General features: G+C 36.0%; 1 protein-coding gene across 1 annotated transcript in view; it reads left to right on the forward strand.

Annotated features, from left to right (window-relative positions):
• LOC113237865 (peroxidasin-like) overlaps window positions 1–25530 on the forward strand; it is a 74432-nt gene extending 48902 nt beyond the window's left edge. Inside the window, exons 7-13 of the mRNA XM_026474563.1 lie at window positions 13990–14154; window positions 16826–16898; window positions 18939–19130; window positions 20890–20984; window positions 22549–22633; window positions 24442–24612; window positions 25346–25530. Coding sequence (XP_026330348.1) covers window positions 13990–14154; window positions 16826–16898; window positions 18939–19130; window positions 20890–20984; window positions 22549–22633; window positions 24442–24612; window positions 25346–25473 — 909 coding nt within the window. The 3' untranslated portion in view covers window positions 25474–25530. The remainder of the gene's footprint in view (window positions 1–13989; window positions 14155–16825; window positions 16899–18938; window positions 19131–20889; window positions 20985–22548; window positions 22634–24441; window positions 24613–25345) is intronic.
• Window positions 25531–26047: the final 517 nt, after the last annotated feature.

A 26047-nucleotide genomic window follows, 5' to 3' on the forward strand; every position in this document is an offset into this window, starting at 1 on the left:
ACTTTTGAAGACTTCTAGATGTCTATTGCGGATTACTTGTTCTGTTTTGTTATGTAAATAATTCATCAAAATTGTAATTTCCATTATTGTTATAAGACACGATATATTTGAAATAATACAAATAACATAGAAATTCTTGGGAGTTAAACGAAAGTCTGAAAGCAGAATTTCATTGTATATACGTAGAGTTCAATATATTTACTAAATAAGTTTATTGCATAATATGATCTTTACTATAATAGGTAGTTTATTTTTATTATTGATTCAAAGATTCAATAAACACAAAGAAACATTCCTTCGAACCCAATGGAATCAAACCAGCGTCAAAGTTCATGTTGCTGCTTTGGCCAGAAATAGAGACGACATGTCATTTACTTTGTTTAAAAACAATTCTGCCAAATCATTACGATGACACTGCGCTCCGATTGGCCAGCCCGAGTTCGAAACAATTGACGGGTGTCGTCAATTGTTTCACTTCAAATCGACCCGTTGAATTAGAGCTTTGCTATAATGGACTAAAATTGAAGAATTACATATTTAATATTTAATTACCGATGAAATGTGATTCCGTTTGTTTTGTAATTAGATGTTTTGCTGCCACACCACCGATTGGACCGGCCCCCCCATGTTAGAGATATTATCTTTATTACAATAAGTACAGAATATTTTTTGGAATATACGGAGACGTACACACAAGTCAGTTGTTGGCCTGTCTATATTTCAGTGCAAACGGGAGTTGATATTTATAAGAGCTGTATCGCTAATGTGTTACCAGGAATATATGGCCCTTATTTCGTCTCTATTTCGGGTTATATACTCGATGTACTAAACTAAGTTACTACCAGAAACAGTGCGGGGCTACGTGTGTAAGGCTTTACCCTCTGATATAAAAATTATAAATAATAATCTATTTAAACGTCAGCTGATGTCATGGCGAAGAGATAAAATTTTCTATTCAATTAATGACTTCTTTACATATAGTTCTCAATAAATTTGACTACTTAACTTATTTGATAAGGGTTGTATTTATATTTTTTGACATCTTCATGACATGGCAATAACTTAGGGAGTGTCAAAGTCAAAACATTTTTTTTTTCTCTAAAAACCGTGCGGTGTTGCCTAGCAAGTTAATGAAACTACCTAGTTAAATATTATATCGAGAATGAAGCGACGAAATATAATTGACGACACCCGTCACTTGTTTCACTTCAAATCGACGAGTTAACTTGAGCTTTGCTATAATGGACGAAAATTGAAAAATTAATAACACACACACTCAAAATAGATCCGCACTAGGAAACCCTGTATCGCGGGTGCCATGGAAACACACATAGAGAACAACAAATTACACCCAAACTCTTAAGATAAATAAATGTAGGCCATACAAATATTCCCCCGGCCCGGGAATCCAACCTGAGTACTCAGCGTGGCCGTCCGGCATGGCAACCGTTCAGCCACAGAGGCAGTTATACACATTTAATATCTAATTACCGATGAAATGTGATTCTATTTCTTTTGTAATTAGATGTTTTGCTGTTTTTCCCACACCCCGAATGGAACAGCCTCCCTTAGTTAGATATATTACCTTTATTACAATAAATACATAATATTTTTGGAATATACGGAGACGTACACACAGGTCAGTTGTTGGCGCTGTACTATTTCAGCTTTCTAATTTGTGATTCAGCGCAAACGAGAATTGATATTTAGAAGCGATATAAGGCCTGATGAGTTGCCAGGGATGGATGGCCCTTATTTCGTCTCTATTTCTAGTTACATACTCGACGTTCGACGTACAGGTTTGATTACGATGTTTTCCTTCACCGAAAAGCTCATAAATATCAAATTAAATTTCGTAATAAATACCGAAAATCTCCGAACCCGTATTCGAACCAACGGCTTCAGTTTGAGAGACGGTCGATCAAACCAATGTTATGATATAATTATTAGGTTTTTTTTTTTCAAAACAATAATTCGTTATTTACCGTATTGGTGACGCTGCTACCGTGGTCTCAGCTCAACGGTTAACCTAACTCGGTGTACTGTGAATGATCTTTAAATGATTGTTTCTCTATGTTTTACGGTTTTCCCTTTACGGCAGCCATAAAAAAACAAAGATCATAAATTTTAATGGCCAAAGGAAACATAGTTTCGTGCTGAATCATTATTTACTGAACCGACGTATCGGAAAAATGACACGTACATTGAACCGAGGCTCAGAAATGCCAGCAGGCTTAGGTCACACGCTTGGAAATTAAAATTAGTTAGTAATAAAAAAATATACTAATTTGGATATGAAACTATTCAAGAACTTTTCAACTTGGTTCCACACTCACCGTTTCTCCTTTAGGTGGCACCACAGCACACGGCCCGTGGCCCGTGTCCGCTGTGAGGGCCCCGAGCGCGCCTGTGAAAGAAAAAAAGAAAGCATCTTAAGCTTCGGTTACTATCAGAACCGATGTTGCCAAATCTCACACATTGTTAATTTGAAACACTACGAAATCTTGATAATGATTGGTCATAGCTTCAATTTTAAAAAGAAATAACAAATTCTGGATTGTTAATATAATTTTAAACTTTACCCTGTTGACATATCGTTGAAAGTTCAACACCATCAAGATCTATTACTTTCGTTTCTTGTAACAAAAACATTATTTCATCAATAAATAGAAAATTGAAAATTTATTAAATAAGACTTGCCGATGAAATACCACCACGGGTAATTTTAATATTTTTGGCGCGGCAGTCATTTTTGTATTCCAAACCGCACAATAAGGCATCTTTCTACGATTTTAGAGAATTTACGTGAAATTAACACAACCATGTCGTACCACACCCCAGGCACTCCATACAACGGTCAAAAGTTATTTATGTACTACTACATACAAGGCGCTATCGGCACACGCACAAAACGTGTGCGTGAAGTGGCAGGGTTACACCTTGTCTGTTATCTATAATTCTATTAATATAATCCTAATAATTACCCATGTTTATTAGGTATTTATATCGATATAATATTATATGTTTCATTAATTCACTAACTAGAATAATTTTGAAGATTTATTTAAAAAATATATTAAAAGCACTTAAAGTGTTATTTTTGGACAGGTACTTTTAAATGAGGTAACCAAGGGATTTGAAATTGCGGGGGCATATTCACTACATAATATTTATCGGTAATACAATTTGAAAATTCGAAAATCCTTGTCTAGTAGGTCACGAACTTATGGCGTCTCACTATATTGATATAATAAATCTAAATTATATATTGAATGAGTCTCAGGCATAAGTTTTTTTACTTACTTCGGTTCATCTTCCGGAAAACGACAGAAACTCCTTCCTCTCTTTATCCCGTTTAGATGATGGTAAACAGCTGTACACAACACAATTTGCGACCATTATAAGTAACGCATATTTTATATTAACCTACAAGTTTCGTGATGAATAAATGAAAACTATATTCAAATATCAAAGCCGTCTTAGCGCGAAAACGGCTCGCCGACAGCCTTGTTGTCGTTCAGTCAATGTGATCGTCAATGTGTGGGGCGTGGTGCGGTATCTAAAGCTAGGGAGGGGCGGATAGTGTCCATTCTCGTTACATTTTGTTCTCTGACCGTACAAAGCTAAACTGGTGCACTGAAGTCAAGTAGGTCTAACGAGGCCCACTGTTGGCACGCGTGTGACACTAACTAACCACTTCTATTGTATTTATTGTTCTGTGGGCGGCCTAGTTCTGGATACATACTCGAATACGCGCGTTGTCGGGTCCTGACCGCGGAGCGTTTGACATCACTGGCCGTGGTAACGCACTCTTAGGTTAATGATATACTACTTTTTCGCACGAAGCTCTGCTTCCTCTTTCCTAATGCGTAGGGCGAAGGAATGGAATGCGCTACATCCACATATTGTCTACATCTATGCTTCCTGAAAAGTTAATTAAGGTTAGAGTGAAAAGGATATTTTTTGAATAAACGCGTAATGGCGTCGCGTCGTTCACATCGTCGATCAACATCAGGTGAGATTATGGACTAGCGTGTCTCCATGTTAAAAAAAAAACGACACCATAAACAAATTAATTATTACAATTTGACATTTCTCTTTTATACTCAAAAGAGAAATGATACACATTTTAATTTAATTTTCTTCTAATTTTTCGCGCCAGAGTAAATAAATTGTGTAAATCTTCTTTTCATCCCCACCAACAATTTACCGGGTAATAAACCGGGTTTTAACCCGGTTTTATTATATATTAATTTAAAACAAAATAATTGTATGAAAAATAAATGAACATAGATATAAGTTTAATTCATTTTCTAATGTAAAGTCTTTAGATAGACTTACTTAGTAACTGTGACTGCAATAAATATACATTTTTAAATATTATATCAGTGTTTTTTTCGATTGTTCAAACAGTATTCGATATTTGGTACGTTACCCTAACCCCTGGTATCCGTAAGGAGTATTATTAAAATTAAGATAAAATCAACCCGTGTTAACTGTGTCCTGTTCTCCAATGTGCGGTCACCCTTTATACATTTCAAAAAACAATTACATTGAAAAGTTATGGCATAACATTTCGTATGTACGGTCACGGGCTCTAATTAGAAGGTTTAGCCATAGATATAGAATTCTATATCTATGGGTTTAGCGCGCAAATCCGTCACGCCTGCCCGGGTATGGGAATTTCACTTTTCCAAAGGTTGTGAACCTACTTCGACGTGTGGGTTTTATAGTGATGTTTTCCAACGACGTTCTCGAGAGTTATTGCTTCAAAATATTCTCAAATGTATGTTACTTAAAAATTTTAGTTATAGGTACAGTCATATACAGACCCCCTAACTTCGTTAAACCGACCTTTTGGTTTTGAGAGTCACGTTACGTATTGGACAAAGAAAAGCAATTTCAACTTTACTGCATAAGCAATACAGTGGAGTATTGCTTGAATATGATCAACATAAATATTTTTAAAACCAATATTAATTTTTTTCATTTAACATCCAAGTAAATTGGTCAAGCGGCTTGTTGTATGGACTGCCAATTACAATACCCGTGGTTCGATTCCACGAGCACTATTTTGTTTACGACTGTGCAGTCGATGCTCTAAGATACCAGACCTCCTAACCGACCATTTGGTTCTGAGTATATAATATATAGTAAAGGGGATAATATTATTTGATCCTCAAACAAATGATTGATCTATTGTAAATGTACACTTTTTTAAATAAACGATATTTTTTTATGTTCGATGTATATATTAACTGTACGTTCATATTTATTGACCTATTGATAAATTATAAACGAATAGCATTCAAGGTAACACTATTATTATGTCTAAGCATACTAAATTAATATTTTTCTATCTATTCTCTTTTTTCATCACTGTTCTTTTCTTTTAACGATTGATGACATTTATAACCAACATATCTTTTGTTATTAATTTCCTAATAAATCTTGGTTGCTTCGTTGCGCTCTCCATTCAATAGGTTAGGTTAGGTTAGGATATGAAAAAGCAGAAGCCAATGTGCTTGCGTTTCCGAACATGTTTTCAGGTATAAATTATAATATAATTAATATAATATTAGTGTACAAATATAATCAACATTCACTTCGTTTTAAAAATAAATATCTAAATTTTATTTTTAATGCTTATTTGTGTTAGTTTTGAGGCGTCACACAAAAATATCAATTTATACAAATCAAGAATTTTTAGCGTAGCTCAGAAAAGACTAAAATATCGATCGATTTAATTTATTTTATCTCAGAGAAAAAGGATCAATCGTTAAAAAAGGTAAGCGTTTAGACTTTTTTGCCAGTTGCTTTTGCAAATTCAAAAAGATTATTTAAGATTATATAAAGTACACACGCCAGCACATCAAGCTACACATTGACGTATCATGTTCCGTTGCACTGGAGGCAATTTTGGAACATAAATATGTAGTCTGATGTGCCATAGTCCGTACATATAAGTGTTAAACAAAACCATGTAACAAACAATAGCATGTGGGCATTGACTTACAATTATATGGACGTCGGGTCCGCGCTAAAAAGTGTCCGAACTTATAGGGCGTTAAAATCGTATACAGAGCGTCATTCACGCTTTAGTCTTCGTTTGTTCGACTGACAGCGAAGCAAGCAAAATTAAACAGTACTGCGATGACATTACAATTTAAATTCAACGTTTTAGCTTTTTCATATTCCTTTACATGTCACTACGTTTAAATAGGTTGACTTGGGACATTTTTTTCGTGGTTTTTGTATTAGACCCGTCGTCCATTTATTTGTAAGTCAATAGCATGTGGGCCGTAGAAATAATTTTAGTATGTACTCGTACAATATCACATACATTTTTGTAGCAGTAGTGCCTTCTTGTGAAATAGTTCGTCCAGGAAAGTACTACCACCACCTTACCTATTTCTGCCCCCAAACTGTAATGTGAGCCTTACTGCGTTATAGTTTTGAAGGGTAAGGGGAGACGGGCGCAATGTCAGTGCCCCTGAGATCTTTGCGTTTTAGAGCTTCGAGTGGCAATACAACTGTTATGGAAAGTGGTTATACACTCGATGGTCCCGTCTCTTGATATTATAATTCAAACTCATTTATTCTCAGACTAATTAGTCCATATTTGTTAGTAACAATCTTTTTTCCTAAGTTAGTAGAAACAATAAGAACAATTACAATACATTAAATTCAATTACATCATTACATCATTGTTATAAATACATTATTATATGTTCACGTGCAATTCGGTGAACCTGCGAAAAACAGCAGAGTCCATTTTCCCTGATATCATCCCCAGGTTTTGCTTATTGGTGCTCCCACGCAATCGCAACATCTGTGACGCGCCTTTTTTATTTAGACGCTTTAAAAGCGAGGAAGCCTCAACAGAACCCTAAAGATGTTATGGTACATTTGACGTAAGGCGTTGCACGCTCGCTGTGTGAAGTTGGTCCATAGTGCACCTGTATAAACATTCTAGTAGTAAGCTCTGAAAAGAGTTTTTTACATTTACAGAGCACCTAGGAAACCTCTCAGTCAACATGGTTACCGCGTACCGACAACGCCCTGCGCTCCCTCTCAACATCATCATCAAGTCCAAGATTTTCACTAACAATGTGTCCTAGGTATTTAATAATACCTAGGACACATTGTTAGTGAAAATCCCGATTTAATATAGGTAATATTAAATCGGGAGACACGATTCTAGGCTACACCATTTACCCAATTATAATGGGTGCATTATTATTTTTTTGTTTGAATCTGTATTAAGTGTCAGTAAAAATGAACGAAATCAACAAAAGCAATTTCTTGTATTAAACACTTACGTAACATTGTGACTTTTTGACGCCGGCTGGCGCGGACGGAAAGATAGACGGTTGGTACGCATTATTGTTTTGTTTAGCTGATTGTGTTGTTATTGCGACTTCGCCAGAAAAACTAATGAATGAAGCTGGGGGCCCCAAGTTTGTTAATTTTAAATCACTTCAGTTGTGCGTTGAGTGCCAGTAGCAGGATTTTGTTCGTTTGGTATTCTGTTGAAAATTAAGAGTACGGGCATGTCAGTGGTTAGCCCATCGAGCTACTTATTCAACTGCAATTGCAGTTGTTTAGTTGATGGCACGTTGGTGGCGTAGTCTACTAATTATTTGACATTTCTACCGTAAGTTTTTAGTTGCAATTGTCTTGCCTTGCCGTGGCCGAACGTTAACATGGCCGGATTGCTAGGCAGAGCCTACATTTATTTATCTCGTAACTTTGGGTGTAATTTGTGGTTTCATATGTGTGTGTCCATAGCACTCGCGATACAGAGTTTCCCTAGTGCGGGGCTAATAAAAAAAGTGTTAAATCGATTATCGAGCTTTGATTATTATTTTTATTTATAGCCTTTATTGCTGATGACATACTAATTTATTTAACACATTGTATGACATGCGTACAAATTTATTATTACTAAATTTGTTGACTTAAGCTTCCTTAAGCTTGTCCTAAGACATAGGCCTCTTCCAGAGATTTTCATTTCTCCCTATCTTTTACTGTTTGCCTCCATATCCTCCAGCAACATATTTAAAATCGTCTTCCCATCTAAAGAATAGTCTCCCTTTCTTCCTTTTTATTTTCCCTCTCTTGAGTACCATTCTACAATAATCCTTGTCCACTTATCTATTTTTTTCTCTCCTCATGTCCTGTCCAACGCCATTTTTGCTGTTTTATTATGTGCGTGTGTGATGATTATGATTGATGGTGTTACGAGATAAAAATTAGATGTGCGTAATTTCAATGGTTGATTTCAAGCACTGGGAATACGACCCTAATGGCAGGGACTTGAGTATGATTTCGAGTGCTTTAAACCATACTCAAATCCTGACTTGAGCATTAAGTAGAGTTCTAGAATACGACCCTTAGTAAGGCAACATTGATCGTTAAGCCTATTTTACATTACGAAATTAGTGTCATAAAATAATTTTTTAAACATCTTATTTTATAATGCATGCATTAATTTTATAAAATCAAATGCTTTCGTGAGTCGCGGGGTTTTTTGGTAAAACTAGTGACATGCACTAATTCAATATGTAAATGCAATGCGAAACTAGTGTATTAGAGCTACCTGGGTCTTCATTTCCTTATTCAGAGGTTAGCTTTGATGCATCATTAGGCTTTCTTGATACACATTCGCGAATCCACCAACATCTCCGTTTTCGAGATATTCTTTTTTATTTTGTAAATTTACATCTGTGTAACAACATAATGCATTACAAAAACTCAGTTGCCACTGGTGTCAAGGTTGTTGTGATACTAAATAAGTCACAACACTAATTTTTACTTACATGTGTATTGAAATTAGTTTCGTAAAATCAATTTCAACATACATGAAATAAGTTTTCTAATGTAAATTCTGCATTAGTGATTGAATGAATGCTATCACTGCCATTCCACAATATTGAGACAATTGCCATTGCAACTAAATTTTAGTAGAATAACAAACATAATAACAACATAATCTCTAAACCTCTCAATGAAGTTACAACAACCAGTGGTTTATGGAGTATTAGCAAACTCGGACTTTCTTTTCACTCAGTATTATATTTGTACCTCCATTTAAAAATATTTTTTTCTTATATTTACGCGGAGGATACCTTTTATTGTTTTCAAGGGTCGTTATCGAACAAATTGCTATCAAGGAATTTTTTAAAGGCTTTTTCAATGAAAAATATTTATCCTTTTTGATACAAAAACAAAGACACTTTATATCAGAATTCAATATCAACCCTTTTAGTTTTCTCCGTATTTGTAAATAGTAGAGTTGGTAGGAATATTTGGGTACTATATAGTATTCGGCTTATTCGGCCTATTTTTTGCTTTTCTGTAGAATATCAAATGCCTAAAACCAGGAGGAAGAAATATGAAAAAACTCAGTAAATTATTATATATGTTTTATTAATGCTGAACAAATATTGTAAGTTTTTTCACATTTTTCGCTTTCTTTATCGAAAGAGTAAAGGATATTTACAAGTTATTTTTCTAACTGGTTAAAAAGTGTCATAACTAATGAAAACTACCTACTTATTCTTTATTTTATTCCTGATTGAATTATTCGTGACCAAGTTATTTTCAAACGAAAAAAAATTAAGTTTTTGGAAATTAATCAAAGTGAGGTAAAATAAATAATTACTTTTTTAATTGAAATAATGTAAATTAAAAAAATTATTAAAAAAAAAATTTTTGTTTCATTGTAAAATTTTCTTTATCGTATTTGAAGTTGAAGAGTGGTATTTTTCGTGCCAATTTTCGTATACGCTCGTAGCCGAATTAATATTAGTTGCAACACTCTTAGGGTCGTATTCTAGAACTTTACTCAATGCTCAAGTCAGGATTTGAGTATGGTTTAAAGCACTCGAAATCATACTCATGTCCCTGCCATTAGGGTCGTATTTCCAGTGCTTGTGTTTCAATTACAATCCTGACTTGAGCATTGAGTAGAGTTCTAGAATATGACCCATAAAATGCTTTATTTTATAGACATTTAAGTACTATAAATAGAATGTAAGGTTTGGTTCCTTTTGCCACTATATTTTGAAGTCGGTTAAAAAACATAATAATGAGACGTTAACGTATGTATACCACCCACGCCTTAAAGAAAATTGAGCGCTGTATGAACGTGGTTCAGCCACAATTATTGCAAAACGGTCATCGAAAATTTCATGAAAAGTTTGTGAATGTGTACACGCTTTACCACACATAACCCTGTATTATGTACTTCATTGATCAATAAAAAATTACAATTTTTAATTATAAACCTGAAAAAATTACTTCTTGCGTGTAATTTGGGACACCCAATAGAATACCTATATACGTTTCATTTAATTCAAAACAGATACACGCTTGGCCACAATCTCATGTTACGAGTTTGTCTAGTAAATGCCGAATTCAAACTAATATTATAAATGCGACACTAACTCTGTCTTTCTTTTATAATCCCACGGCTGAAACGGTGAACCAATTTTGACGAATTTTGGTAGAGATAAATGGGATCTAGGAGAACAATTGTAGACATAGCGTTACATCTCTATCAACGTGCCTATTGTTTCAGTTGCAAAAAATCACCGTGATTTTGTCACGCCTGTCACTTACATCACGATATGGATTATGGTGACAAGCGGCTACTTTCTACTGGCACGCTGTGATGGCCGTTTTGACGTTTGTCCGCTCATCAAGTTTCGTATTAATTCATAACTACGTTGAAGGAGCTAATTGATGTACATTGTTGTCAATAGTGAGGTGCAGTAATATTTATGGATGTATAATTTTACGACACAACTTTTTTCGAAATTCGAAATTTCTAAAAATGAAATCCTAATACCATCGTCTCTTACGGGGTCGCTGTCCAGCACAACTTTTACCTCCGGCGAACTCGTGTCAAAACTCAATGTAAAATAAAGCAGTTTCGAATTGACGATATATTAAGTAAACATTTTTCTTTTCGTTTTATTAAAACTTTATAATCAGCTACCCCTTGCAGTACTAGTTATAAATCTAAAAACTTATAGACGCGACTCGCATTTGATTATATTTTTTTTCGATAATGAATTGAGATTTGACATCACTATTGTAATCTGATCTATCAAAACGGCCATCATAAAGTGCCGGTATTGTAATAGTCGTTATAAGTACTCACTTTGATGAAGGATTCGTTTCATTTAAAAAAATTATCCGCAGTAATTTTTACAGGTTCGTCGCAATATTCGTTAAAAGACCACGTGGCGTGTTTATCGTTTTGGATCAATTTTGTACAATTATCTTACTTGTATTTACAATTTTTATACGGTATTTATATTATTGATCTAATTATTCCTTGATTCATAATCAGAATTTAAAAAGCGAACTACAATGAGTAGCGCAGTCTCTGATTGCGCATGATTTTGTTTGTAAAATACGTCGTATGCCTCTGTCGTAATGTGAGTAGAGATGGGAAAACCTGCTTATTTTTGTAAAGTTTTAAACGTTGTAGCTTTTTAAAAAGCGTGCTTTTTAGATGCTTTTCACTTATTTTACTATGAAGCTTAAAAAATCGTTTAGAAAAACGTTTAAGCACATGGACTTTTATGTTAAAAAAGCTTGCAACGTTGTGTTGATAGCGAAAAGCAAGAGTAGACCACTAAAGGTTTTAAGATAAGTAAGTTTATTTGTAAAACACGAGTTTTATTTTCATTTATAAAATTCTTATTCACATTGACGAATTAATTAATTGGCATGTTGTAAAAGAAATTGTTGAGTATAGAACTGACCAAAGCTTACGGTTAAAATAAAAAGCGTGCTCATGCGCTTATTTTAAAAAGCAAACTTTTTAAAGTGCTTTTCAAGTGACGGGTTCGGTTCGTGGAACGGAGGAACAACCTATGTGATTTTGGAACGTCGTCGCGTCGTTCCTTCGTGAAAAGTGACGGTGATATTACTTGAAAGCTGATCACTGTATTTTTTTGATCGTGACGTTATTTATCACCCACTTCTTGGACATAGGGTACTTTTTATCACAAAAATGAATGTTAAATGGGGTGAAATAGGGGACGAACGTTTACATGGAGAACAAAAATAAGACTGAAAATTAGTATAGTACAATGGGCTACTCGAACTATGTACTTCTTCTTTTATGCAGAATAGCCTTAAATTTTAGATATGGAGTGAATTTCAAACTGCAAGGTGTTTTAATCTTTCAATGAATTATACTTGCCTATAAAGCGAGGGACTTTCAGCTCAATTACATTAATGGAAATGGACTAGCGTTGTAACGGAAGTCATTAGGAGAATCATCTACATCTTAATTAAAAAATCTAGACAGAAACTAATTAGGCACATTGTAAAGATTCTTCGTAATAGTTGTCTACGAAGGTCATTAGTTATTTGATTTTCTCCTGTAGTGCCTGGCGGTGATAATGACAAGGGTTCAGGTTGATTACTGAAAATAGATGGTAGATATTCACGATTTTTGTAAAATACTAACAACCTCCCAGGACTATATTGCTAACATCATAAACAACAACTTTGGTCGAACGACTTTTTAGGAATAATAATAATAACGCACAATAACAACAGAACAATAAATGCAGTAGAAGTGCTTAGTTAACGTGGCATGTGTGCCAACAGTTCGCGGAGTTCCGCAAACTTGAGCTCAGGCCGCCATTTTGGCTTCGTACGTTATGGTCGTGTCTATTATCTCATTCAAAACCTCGAAAACCGTAAAAAAATAACTTATTTCGCTTTTTTGGAGTGCAAAAATAATAGTCGCACTTGTAACATTATCTGTGGTGTTTCGTATCATCATTTTTATTTAATTGTAATTCATTTGTTTGTTACAAGAAGCGAAAGTAAACTTATACCGCTGCAATATGGTAGCTTCTTTTTTGAAGGACTTAATAAACATGTCGAATTCATCATCGTTCAGTTGTTAACCGCTAGATGGCAGCACATTGATAGAAATTTTAATATAAAATCAAAAGGCCTTGACTTGCAATAATAGGAATTATGGTATTGTACTTTCAACAATATGCCAACAGAGTAAAAGGGTTAAACAACAAAAAAGAAATAAAGTCCAGAATTTGTTCTCTTTAAATTTGAAACAACGATCAATCATTATCAAAATTTCATAGTGTTTGAAATTATGAATGTCTGAGTTTTGGCGACTGCGATTCTGATAGTAATCGAGATTTATGTCACTTCAGTTGTTTTTTTCCTCCGTGATTAGAACTATGTGTCTTAGCTAATTAAATTGATCTCGACGATCTTAGAAATGCTGATTTTATTGACTCTTCGGAGTACACTATTTTGTATACAGCAGGGATTTTAAAATTGTTGTTTGCGTTATTTATAAAGAACTCGCTGATAAAACAAGATTAACACGAATTACACCCACAGACGTGAAGAGTGATAAACCGAAAAAATGCCTGAAAAATTTGCCTCAACTAGTCACGACGGTTTTTCGAAAATCATGGCTAAATAATCTTTATTACATAGGCAAGCAAATTACACTTGAAATCTTGCAATCGTCATACTGATTAAACTCCACTGCTCAATCGTAAGACAGATTCCCCTGAGAAGAATTATCATGAAACTCTGGGGGTAATTGTAAATATACATTTAAATACTTTTATCGTAACAATATTTAATTTAAACATCTTAGATCGAGACTACCTGAAAGAGCTAAACGGGTCAACCACGGTTTTTTATCATCCAAATACGCAGACGTTGTATAATAAACAACCTTTAGTTGACTTACTGAATAGAAACGTATAGATTGGCCCTTAAATGAATTTGATACTTTGTGAAGACGACTGTCTAGAAAAGCTAGTTTATTTTTGTTCCTCGTATTAATGATAAAAAAATGTACATTATTCTTAACAATGTCATAAATGTACAGTGACGTTAAGAAGTAAAGCTAACGGGAGAATGAAGCAACCAGCTGCATTATAACATCTACGCAATTAAGGATTTTTTTTCCAGACCTTCAATGTTACAATAACAGAGCCACCGGAAATCACGATCCCTCCAGCAGGGAAAGAAGTGCTGCGAGCGAGCACTGTTCGCTTCAACTGCACGGCGAGTGGACGACCGGAGCCAAACATCAGTTGGTACAAGAATTGGACTCTACTGACGATGGCAGGCCGGGTGAGTTAAGAAATCATACGCCTAACATTTCACAAGGTACAACACAAAAGCATATAGAACATAAATTAGTACGCATTGATCATAATCGAATCAGCCGGAAGATGTTCACTGTTGAACATAGGCTTTCCGCAAAGATCACCAACTAAAAAGACCAGACTCGTCGGTCGGACGCAACGTGCACCCGTCGGTTACCCGCCGCCTTTACCAGGTCATCCGTCAAAAAAAAAAAAAAAAAAAAAAAAAAAAAAAAAAAAAATCGTGGTTTACTAGCAGTTATGTGCCCTGATCACTGCCACTTCAGCTTGCTAATTCTTTGACCTATGTCGGTGACTTTCGTTCTACGGATTTCCTCATTTCTGTTTCGATCAGTATCACGATCACTGGTATGAGGCCCGTAGTAAGTGACCACGTCTCAGAACCGTAGGTCATCTGTGGCAACACGCACTGCTCTAAGACATTTGTCTTCAAGGACTGCTGTATTGCGGACGAGATGACGTCCCGGAGCTTCCCGAAAGCTGCCCAGCGAGTCGGATCCGACGATTGACCTCTTCCTCGAAGTTGGCTCAGCCTTATTGGACTGTTTGTCCGAGATGAACGTTGATCTAAATATAATATTTATGGAGAAAAACAAAATTTTGTACTGGTCATACTAAATTGCAACAGTTTGTGCTGAAATGGCCCTGACGTCAATACAAATGCTTGCAGAAAATCAAAAAGGTATCTCAGAACTTTAGACAACCGCGATTATAATAAAAGTTATCTGACACACTTTTTCACACCTCCTTGGAATATTTCTCTCAAAGTTTTCTAATGGTTTCGTAACTTGCACGTCACGAATCTTTAAGTCCCTTGTCACCTGATGTTTCGCAGATGAGACTTCTTTCGGAAGTAATCTTTAGTTTCCAACTTTCGGTGAAAAGATGTGCGAATTAAACTTTATTGTCTTCGTTCCTGAGTTTAAATCTCTATGGTATTTTGCGGTTTTTATGTATTAAAACATATTGCGTACAGCATTGAGATAATTTGGCAACATGGAGCTGATGAATTAAGTGATGAAAGAGATACACAAAGCCAACTAAAGACGTTCTCAGATAGATAACCAATGAGCAATACGGCAACCTAATTTTTGCACCTGTTCTATTTTTATTTTTTTAGATTATTTTTCACAAAATTTTTTTGGTTTTTCTTCGAATTTTGTTTTTGTTCCTTTTTTTTTCACAAAATGCGGGGAGCATAATATTAGTAAATAAATACGGCTGTTTAAAAAAGATAACAGAAAATGACAAAAAACAAAAAAACAAAGTTGGCGTATTGTTCATTGGTGGTATCGGAATGACGTCACGTCATTACTTCTCATTATTTTTGCGATATTTCGGAACGGTTAATCGCTCCATGATCACGGGTTGACTGGCAAGTGTCAGACGACAGCTTCATGAACAGACATCTCTATCCTCTTTTGCTGTCGACGAGTGACGTCATTTCGATTTCAAGAAGCGTTACCATTGTCACAATTGTTTTCGACGAATCTCACTTACTTTATCTACACGAGAACCTGTAGCTGAACTATTTTTGTTTTTATTATTTATTTTATGGTATGAGCACTAAGTACTGGGTTAACGTAATGAGTCATTTCATAACTGTTTTCTTTTTTGCGCGCCGTCCTGCCCTGTACACTTCTGTGAACTGAAAACATGAAAGAACGAACTAAAAAGACAAGATCGTGCACAAGAAACTAGTTCCTTTCGGTCAGTGTCAGGAATTAATTCCTAGCAACTCTTAGTTCATGAACTATTCAAGCTATCGAGTATATGTATAACCAGAAGTAGAGACGAAACAAGGGCCATCCATCCCTGGCTACTCATCAGGCAAATGGCCTTATATCACTTTTAAATATTAACTCTCGTTTGCGAGAGAGAGACCAAAACCAACCAGTTTACTGGTTACTTTAATCGACCAGTTTACTGGTCGATTTGAAGTAAAACAATTGACGATATTGTTTCGAATTCGGGCTGGTCAATCGGAGCGCAGTTGTCACCGCAATGATTTGGCAGAATAATTTTCAAACAAATTAAATGACATCTCGTATCATTTCTGGTTATATAACCGATGGTGATTTAAGCCTACTCGGTTGTGTTCCTTCAGACGTTGGACGACAAGTTTTAAAATCGAGAATCGAGAATGTTTAAAAGGTTGGAATGCGTAGTGAAAAGAATAGGCGGCTTGTTTGAAAAGATTGATGAATGTAAATGACGCAGTAGAGATTTGCCAGCAAAACGTCGATGGATAGTATCTTACCGCAATGGGAATCTAAGGACGTGAATACATATATAAAGTGTAGTAGTAAGTATAAATATTACCAGAGTAACGGAATTCGTAATCTGTCACTGTCACCAAACAGTGAGTGTTACTGCGTTTCGGTTTTGAAGGTGCTGTTGAAATTACAGGCTAATGGGACTTGTCAACTAATGTCGCAGGGTGACGGGCGCAGTAGCATCGCCCTTCAGATCGTTTTGATTTCAAGCTCGGAATTGCACTGCAACTCTTATGGACAGTCGTGTCGCTTACCACCAGGCGCATGACTTGTTCGTCCCGTCAGAAATGTAAACCGTTAGGGCATTAAAAATCCCGTAGTGCAAATATTCAGAATGTACGAATTTCTGTTTTGTTACAGATCAATTTGAGGAAATCGGCAGACGGGCAACGTAATGAACTTGTGATTAGCGGCGTTACTTCTGATGACGCAGGTATGGATCAGTTATTTCCTTAACATGATTATTAGGAGTTAACTAATCGTCACATACCTACAGTCTGTCTGTTTTGAAGTAAAATGACATTTGCAGGGTTGCCATTTTTTATAAAATTTTAAATAGTCATGTAGTTATTGTCGACAGCTTTATCGACGGATTGTGAAAGAAGATAAAATTTTAAATTTTTATTGAATTGATATTCAATTATTTTTTGTGAAATTACTCCACTAGTTCGTTAATATTAATACAAAGATCGAACACTTAAGAAAAAATTCTTCGATCCGGCCGGATTCGGACCGACGTCTTGTAGCAAACCGTGCCATACGCTATGCCAGCTAAGCCACGGAACGAACCAGCAGACCTCATGAATTTTTCTATGTGCTTGTTGTCGGATCTTGTTATTTGGTTTTCAACCATTTTTTAGCCGTAGCACCATCTATGAGAAAGTTATGATAGAATTGTGAATGTAACGATGTTCTATTGATTACTATTTGTGTTATTTATTGCCTTTTCAATTCTTATTTTGACAGTTGTACTATTAGTATCGAAATCAATTTTAATTCATATACATTTTAACAAGAACAGACGGATTTGATTATCTATATTGAATTGAAATGAAAACTCTTTAAAATATGTTTCCTTTTTCTATTTTTAATAAACAGTTGTAAATACAGTGTTAATTTACAAAAATTGACTATTCAAATGAACCTATGCTCAGCGGTTGGGCGAATGACGGGCCGATGTTGATTTAAAACAAACAAGCTCGGTTATTTATTGCATAAACGTGACCAACATTCAGTTGATAGTCCATAGACTATTTATCGACCGCAATCACTAGTTGCTTGCAAGCGGGTAACCGTAGACGGAGAAAGGGCAACACTTTTGCAACAATGAACTGTCATTTTACTCCGTCTTCAAAAAAGACTGATTATAATGACTATAACATTCTATTTCAGTAATTATTTTTCTTTGTTTACGGGCATTGACTTACAATTATATGGACGTCGGGTCCGCGTTAAAAAGTGTCCGAACTTATAGGGCGTTAAAATCATATACAGAGCGTCATTCACGCTTTAGTCTTCGTTTGTTCGACTGACAGCGAAGCAAGCAAAATTAGACAGTACTGCGATGACATTACAATTTAAATTCAACGTTTTAGCTTTTTCATATTCCTTTACATGTCACTACGTTTCAATAGGTTGACTTGGGACATTTTTTTCGTGGTTTTTGTATTAGACCCGTCGTCCATTTATTTGTAAGTCAATGTTTACGGGCGATTTTATAGGGCACAGTTTTTTCATCTATTACGCTTTCTACTGGACGTTCCTGTACTACTCTCATTACTGCCTCCGTGGTTGAACTGTCACCATGACTGCCACCCAGAGGTCCTGGGTTCGACTCCCGGTTCGGGAGAAAGATTTATATGGCCTACATTTATTTCTCTCGTGAGTTTGGATGTAATTTGTGGTTGTCTATGTTTATGTACGTGGCACCCGCGACAGGTTTTGAAGGGTCAACCCGATTTCGAAGGGTGAAATTACAGGTACATGGTATTTTGCAACTTATGGCACTGCAACTGTTATGGACAGGCGTGTCACTTACCATCAGGCGCACGACTTCTTCGTCCCATCACTTAGTGTCATTAAAAAATCCTGTAGAATACTGATAAGTAGGCAACTGTACGGCGGTGCTCGCACCTCGGAATTTATTTACAAAATTTAATTTCAAATTTACCCTGACCCTTTCGGTGAAGGAAAATATCGTGATGTAAACTGCACGTCGAAGAAGGTTCACAACCCTCGGAAAACGTGAAAGTCCTTAACTCACATTGGCCCTGGCCTGAGAGGAGACCCGTGCCAGCAATGTGACCTATAAACGGGTTGATGAAGTGAAGAAAGAGAGATACGGTTGGAGACTACGTTTTCCATGGGTCGCGAACCACCTTCGACTCACGTTCACGAGAAACGGTTACAAATGTAAGTAACTTAGAAATTAAGGTTAAAAAGGTTAGAATTAAAACAAGCTGCACCCTTTCAGGCGTTTACCAATGCTTCGCCCAGAACGTCGCAGGTGTGGCCTCGGCCTGGGCGATTCTGAACGTGACCGGCGAGGACGCAGCGGCTCCGACAAACGTGCGGTGCTGGCCGATCAGCGACCGCAAAGTCGCCGTCAAGTGGGATTCGCCTACCGTTGGCGAAGTCATCGCTTACACTGTCCACGGCACGCTACGTAAGATCTGCAAAGAATAGAAATTACTAATGAGGCCCTATTAGAAGCCCGAAGCCGAAGACTGAGGGCGTTAATAACTTGAGTTTTGTATTTTTTACCGTCTACGATGTTTTGCATCACAATTACGAGGAAATAAATACAATGTTTATTTCTTGTATTAATAAATATGGTTCATAACACAAAAATTATGAATTTTGCAAATGGCGTGTTTTTTTATCAACAGATGGTCATCTGGCTATTCTTTCACATATAAAAACTCGAACTAAAATGTAAAGACTCCTAAATTTTATACAGAAACTAATTAAAAGCAATTATAAGAAATTTTTAATACGAAGTAACTGTTCCAGGTTCGATTCCCGGGCCGGTAGAAAGATTTGTATGTCCTACATTTATTTCTTTCGTGGGCTTGGGTGTAATGTCTGGTTGTCTATGTGTATGTCCATGGCACCCGCGACACAGGGTTTTCACTAGTGCGGGGCTAAGTTGAGTGTGTGCGTTATTATTATTTAAAAAACCAAAATATAAGTATTTCAGTAGTATGTGGCTGAATTGTAATTAAATTTCTGTTTAGATAACATTTTAAACAAATGTTATAATTTTGAACTTTAGTAACCTCTTTTCTTGAACTTGAATCTGACCTATGTAAGAAAGTATGTCGTGCAACAACCAAAAAGAAACTCATTATCGATCATGGCTGTAATGGGAAGAAAAAGGCCCGAGGGTTTTATTTAGGGCATTATAGTCAAGTTAGCCGCCATGTAATCATACTATTTACGAGCAAGTGAGATGAAAAATAAAACTGAATGTCAAAGTCATGATATCTTTTTATGCACATTGCAGTTTGCGCCTGTGCCTCTGCAAAACGGGGAAACTTATTCACGAAAATAATAGAAAAATTGAAAGCATAACATTGACAGGTTATGTTAAACTTCTTGTTATAAAAAATAGTTTTTTACATTATATTAAAATTTGTTGAAATGAATGGAAAACGCTGTCACTATTAATAAAATATTTATACCTTTAGAATAATCTATGATAGAAAAAGAAATGAAAAACAAAATGGGCTTGCAATATTGTAGTAATACAACATTGCGTCAGGAGTTTGCATTTATACCTATATTAAACTATTTGTAACACAGAACAATAAATACAGCAGAAGTGGTTAGTTAGCGGCGAACGCGTTCCAACTAAAGGTCTCGAAAGACCTATCTGAGCTCAGTCCGCCATTTTTGCTTTGTATGGTATGGTTGTGTCATTCTTTCGTGCAAATTCTCTAAGACCCCAGAAAAATGCCTTATTGTATTATTATGGAGTGCATACAAACGTTATCCGTGGTGGTATTTCATATCATCGGAAAGCCTTATTTTAATAAAGGTTCAATTTTCTGTTTATCGAAATATTTTTTTGTTACAAGAAACGAAAGTAAAGCTTAAACCCCTACAGTATGATCGCTTCTTGTTTGTAGAACTAATTAATAACTCCAATTCGTAACGTTCAGTAATGAGCCGCTAGATGGCAGAACATTTATTGAATGTAATAGAAAACGTCGTAACTTGTAATAATAGCTATTGATGGTATTTAAGTTTCAATTATATTAACAATCCAGTATTTGTAATAACATTTTTAAATCTCATATAAAATATTTTTAATCTACGCTTCTGATGCGAACTGACGTTTACAAAATTGTTTTACCTACCCAATTTGTTTGCAACTATACCATCTACTATACATGTATAAATAGATACACTGTTTGTTTCAGAATCAAAAACCGGGCTTAATGTACCTGCTAAACCTGTAACGGATACGGAAGAGAACATAACTGTTGACGCCTCTTTGACTCCTTACCGGTTTCAAGTGAGCAATTTGTTATATTTTTTATATTTGTTTCATGTAGGCAGCAAAGATTACAATAGCAGTTACTAGTATTGTACTATGTCCAACCATTTATTCAGCCGCTCGCTAAATGACAAAATATTTTTTTGAGATATCAGAAAAAGCCATAACCCGGTTTTAGAATATTGAGACTGTTTGACGATATTTCAGCTATGCATCGTTGGGGTAAGTTCCGATAAGTCGACCATGTTAACTAATTTAAATTTTTATTGAATTGATATTCAATTATTTTTATGTGAAATTATTCCACTAGTTTGTTATAATCTCTAGCCGGGGGTGGTAGCTGTAAAGGTATATAACTGGGTGACGAAATATCATAGATTTCTCATAGATGGCGCTACGGCTGAAAAGTCGTTGAAAAACCAAGTACACGACACAAGCACATCGACAAAATCGTGACGTCCGCTGGTTCATTCCGTGGCTTAGTTGGTATAGTGTCTGCCACGGTATGCTAGAAGACTTCGGTTCGAATCCGGCCGGATCGACGGAATTTTTTTCTAAGTGTTAATTAAGTGTAACTTCGGAGGTATGCATATGTCAAAAGTTAAATAAATGGTTGGACCATTGACTTACAATTATATGGACGTCGGGTCCGCGCTAAAAAGTGTCCGCACTTGTAAGGCGCTAAAATCGTATACAGAGCGCGACACTCCGCTTTAGTCTTCATTTGTTCTACGGACAGCGCGATACTGCGATGACATAACAATTTAAATTTCGAATAGGTTGACTTGGGACATTTTTTTCGTGGTTTTTGTATTAGACCCGTCGTCCATTTATTTGTAAGTCAATGGGTTGGACGGACTTTATTGACTTGCAGCTGGTTTATGGCATGTATTTTCATAAAAAACAATAAGACTTCCATCTTACCATTGAATTTCGAGAAAACAATGGGCTGACATGTTCAATAACGATCAAAACCCTTAAATAAATAAAGATAAAAAAAATATGCAAACGGTGTATGCCGTGTTCTTTGTAACACATTGCGGCTTTCACTTGGAGCTGTACACTTGTGGTCCTTCTTTAGTAGGCCATGAATATCGAACGAGCGATACTTTCGTACAATGCGTTTAATGTCGTGGTACGGCCGCTGCGCATGTTTTTGGTCAAATTTTACGATTAGTGATGTTCACTTGATGCAACACTGTTCTCGATTTTGATCGATTTATGAAACAAAGGGATGATAATTCTTAAGGCCTTAGAAAATGTTGTAAAAATATTCATTAAAGTTTTTTTTCTTTGTTTTCCGGAGCAACTTTTTTTTCGAAATACGTATTAATAAAGGACACGTATTAATTATATTATAGCTTTAGTGCCGAGGGAGATGTCCCATCACTAAATAGCGCTTGTGACGTCATCAGAGGTACAAAAAATGTGGCATACAGATCGCGGTATTTGCGGTGTCTATTTAGATATAATGTCGTGCTACCAACGTGCATTCGGCCTCTCAATTGAAAGCAATTCGCCTATTAAGGGATTTCTGCTAATGCTTGCGGCTGATTACTCAATCTCAAATTTCTTTCTTCAGATTCGATCGTATATGCATCCTAAATCTCCTAGCAAAAATGTTGCCAGCGACCCTTCTGCAGCTGCCGTTTGCCAAGGCCAAGGAGGTACCGTAATTATTACATTAAAAGTTTGCTTTGTCCGTTTTCGCAAGTTTTATTGAAATCTGTTAATGGAAAGTGGGTGAAATTCAATAAACTAGATTTATCGCCTCAATTTGTCACGAAATGATCTTATTTTTAACCGACTTCAAAAAGTACTATTACAGCTACAGGTGAAGACTGAAAATCAGCAATGCTGACTCTTTACCCTTTTTGTCCACATCACTCAATTGTTTTTTGTATTAGTATTCAAATATTGTGTTTCTTATGTTTTGCGGAGAAATAAAGAAGTCTTTTTTATTTTTAACCGACTTCAAAAAAAGGAGGAGGTACTCAATTCGACTGTGTTATTTTTTTTTGTATGTATGTTACGCGATTTGTGAACCGGTTTTAATGATTCTCTTTTGTTGGAAAGAGGATACCTCATTAGTGGTCCCATTTAATTTTGAAGAAAATATTCCACATCTAAGGGTGGCTGTTCACGCATGAACATTTATTTTTACATATAGCGCCTAAATTTTATAAGGAGCAATTATTTTAATGGTTGATTTTGCTATGCTCCAAATGAAGGCGTTTTTCTCTCAATATACTATTATCCTATGTTAAGTCCCGTATAGTGGCAAACTAGGGGATGAATCCGGTTTTGCTCACTTTCCGGTAGCCGATTTGAATAAAACTTGGCAAATAGATGTAATTCCACGTACTTTTGAAGTCGGTATTTTATATTTAAGTTACTATGTGTAAGCAATACTACAATGAGAGTGAGGGTTAGCTAGAAAGCGATTTAGTCTAAATATATATAAGTGTATACCCTCAGAAACAAAATTAATATTGTGAGAACGCGCAAATTAAATTACTGATAGATATTTCGACACCTCCTACGTAAAGTATCGTATGTCGAAATTGCCAAGTTTACAGTGAAGCATTTTAAAGTTCTGAATTCACTGAAATGAGCATAAGACGACAAAGCTAATCTAATAGATCATCTAACCGATATGTAGGATTTTACAATACTCTGTGTGAGTAACCGTTTGCCAAATAAAACTGAAAAATGCTAAAGTCACCTGTTATTCTCCTTTCAGTGGATTCAAAACTTTAAAACACTTCCCTGTAAACTTGGCAATTTCGACATACGATACTTTACGTAGGAGGGGTCGATTTATTTAACTGATATTCGGTGACAGTGGGTATCTGCACAAGAATTTAGAGGTAGAAAGTTTTCTTCAAATTTGAATGGTACCACTGAGGTACGCGTATCCCCTTACCAACAAAAAAAGAATCGTCGAAATTCGGTTCACAAAAGTTGGGTAAATAGTTTATTTTTATTTTATTTTTATTGTTTCACTTACAGTTCTTAGTACCTACATATAATTGGTGAAATTACAGGCACACGGGACTTGTCAACTTGTCTCAAAGTGACAGGCGTAGTGACAGTGTTCCTCAGATCTTTGCGGTTTAAAGCTCTGAGTGGCACTGCAACTACTATAGACAGGTGTGTCGGTTAACACCAGGCGCACGACTTGTTCGTCCTGTTACTGGCACCAAAAAAATAAATTAAATGCGGCAGATATCTGACCTAGTCGCATAAATAAATTATGATTGAAGTTAAACTTAAAAACATTGACTAAATCAAAAAATGTAATAAGAAATAGAAACAAAATAAACACACAAGAACATCCTTATTCTAACACTCAAGCAGGTTTGTCAGAAACGTGGAGGTCCGTGGTTTCTACTTACCCTGTGGGAGACAGGCGTGTATATATGTATACGCATGAAAACAGTTTAAATATTTCCTGTAACATTTATCTCTGCAGTGCCGATAAAAATGGCAAAGCTGGAGGACGGGAAGATCCTGGTTTCCTGGAAGCAGTTTTACGAAGACAACCCTGGGGTGGTGCAATGGATCTTACAGCACAGGCTACAGGACACCAGCGACGAAAGAAACATTACTCTTGATGGATCTGTTTACAATTATACTTTGCCTGGTAAGGAATTTATATTCTTCTTATGAACTTCATGCAGTCGAGGTCTCGGCTGCATGAAGTTGATTATGACGTCACGCATTAACTGCAAAAAATGCAATCAATCAGTTAGGAACCTAAGTGTTCACAGTGATTAGGTCATTGGCACAGATTAAGTAATGGTTACTGCAATAATAATTTTTAAAAATTAATAATTACTATAATAATAAATAATTTAACTGCCTCCGTGGCCGAACGGTTACCATGCCGAACTGTACGCAGAGGTCCCAAGTTCGATTCCCGGGCTGGAAGAAATACTTGTATGGCCTACATTTATTTCTCTCGTGAGTTTGGGTGTAATTTGTAGTTGTCTATGTATGTGTCCGTGGCACCCGCGACACAGCTTTCCCTAGTGCGGGGCTATGTTGAGTGTATTCGTTATAATAATAATAATAATAATTAATACAATACAACACTACACTCTACAATACAATACAAAATCGAAAATACCCACGCTATAATAGCCTACTAAATCTGACTAATGACACCACTCGCTCACGATGAAGAAAAAGGAACCCAAACACGCTCTCAGAGAGGTGAAAACCACGCTGCCCATCGTGTGCAGTCATGCAGAACCGAATGCTGGGGTTGTATAAGCATTGTAATGTAAAAGACTTGTCTAAGCGCTTGCACTGTCGGCGATACACTCAGCGGTCAATAGGGTCGTCGTTAATTTGTTAAATTTATGTCTTTCCAGCTTCCTCCAATGGACCTCAGCAAATTCGCGTTCTCGGGTCTCGGAGTCTGAAGTGGCTGCGTCAGGACTTGTCATTGGTGCCCTGGGTGTCCACAGCCAGCGCGGGCCGCGATCTTGAAGCCGGGTGAGGTTCTGGGATCCAACTCCACTGTTTGATCAAATTATAATTAAATAACTACTCGTATTTTTCATTTTACTAAACTATTATGATCCCTGTGACACTTCATATCACGTTTGTTATAGGGATGAGGTAAAGTCGATAAATATTAGTGTACTTATTTGATTTTTTAAGTAAAGCTATAGATGTGTGTACTGTATTGAATTATGTTAAAGGCATAGAATACATAACTATAATTTAAAAAAATTGTATACCAACATTCATGTTCGGAATTGAGCGAACTAACACACATTTAAATAAGCAACTACCCGCCTATGAAATGATCTAATACTTAACTTTGTCGCTCGATGTTTCAACTGTACTCATATTTTGTTATTTTTGGTCATGTTAATTGAATGGAAATTCAGCAGCGATGCAAACGCGCGGCTGCATCGGTGCTAAACGTCGCCATGTGTAAACTACTCTTAGTGAGAAATAAGTCTTTAAACCATTGACTTACAATTATATGGACGTCGGGTCCGCGCTAAAAAGTGTCCAAACTTATAGGGCGTTAAAATCGTATACAGAGCGTCATTCACGCTTTA

The sequence above is a fragment of the Hyposmocoma kahamanoa genome, unplaced genomic scaffold (genome assembly GCF_003589595.1).
Source record: "Hyposmocoma kahamanoa isolate Upper Pololo Valley unplaced genomic scaffold, ASM358959v1 94, whole genome shotgun sequence".
Taxonomy (NCBI): domain Eukaryota; kingdom Metazoa; phylum Arthropoda; class Insecta; order Lepidoptera; family Cosmopterigidae; genus Hyposmocoma; species Hyposmocoma kahamanoa.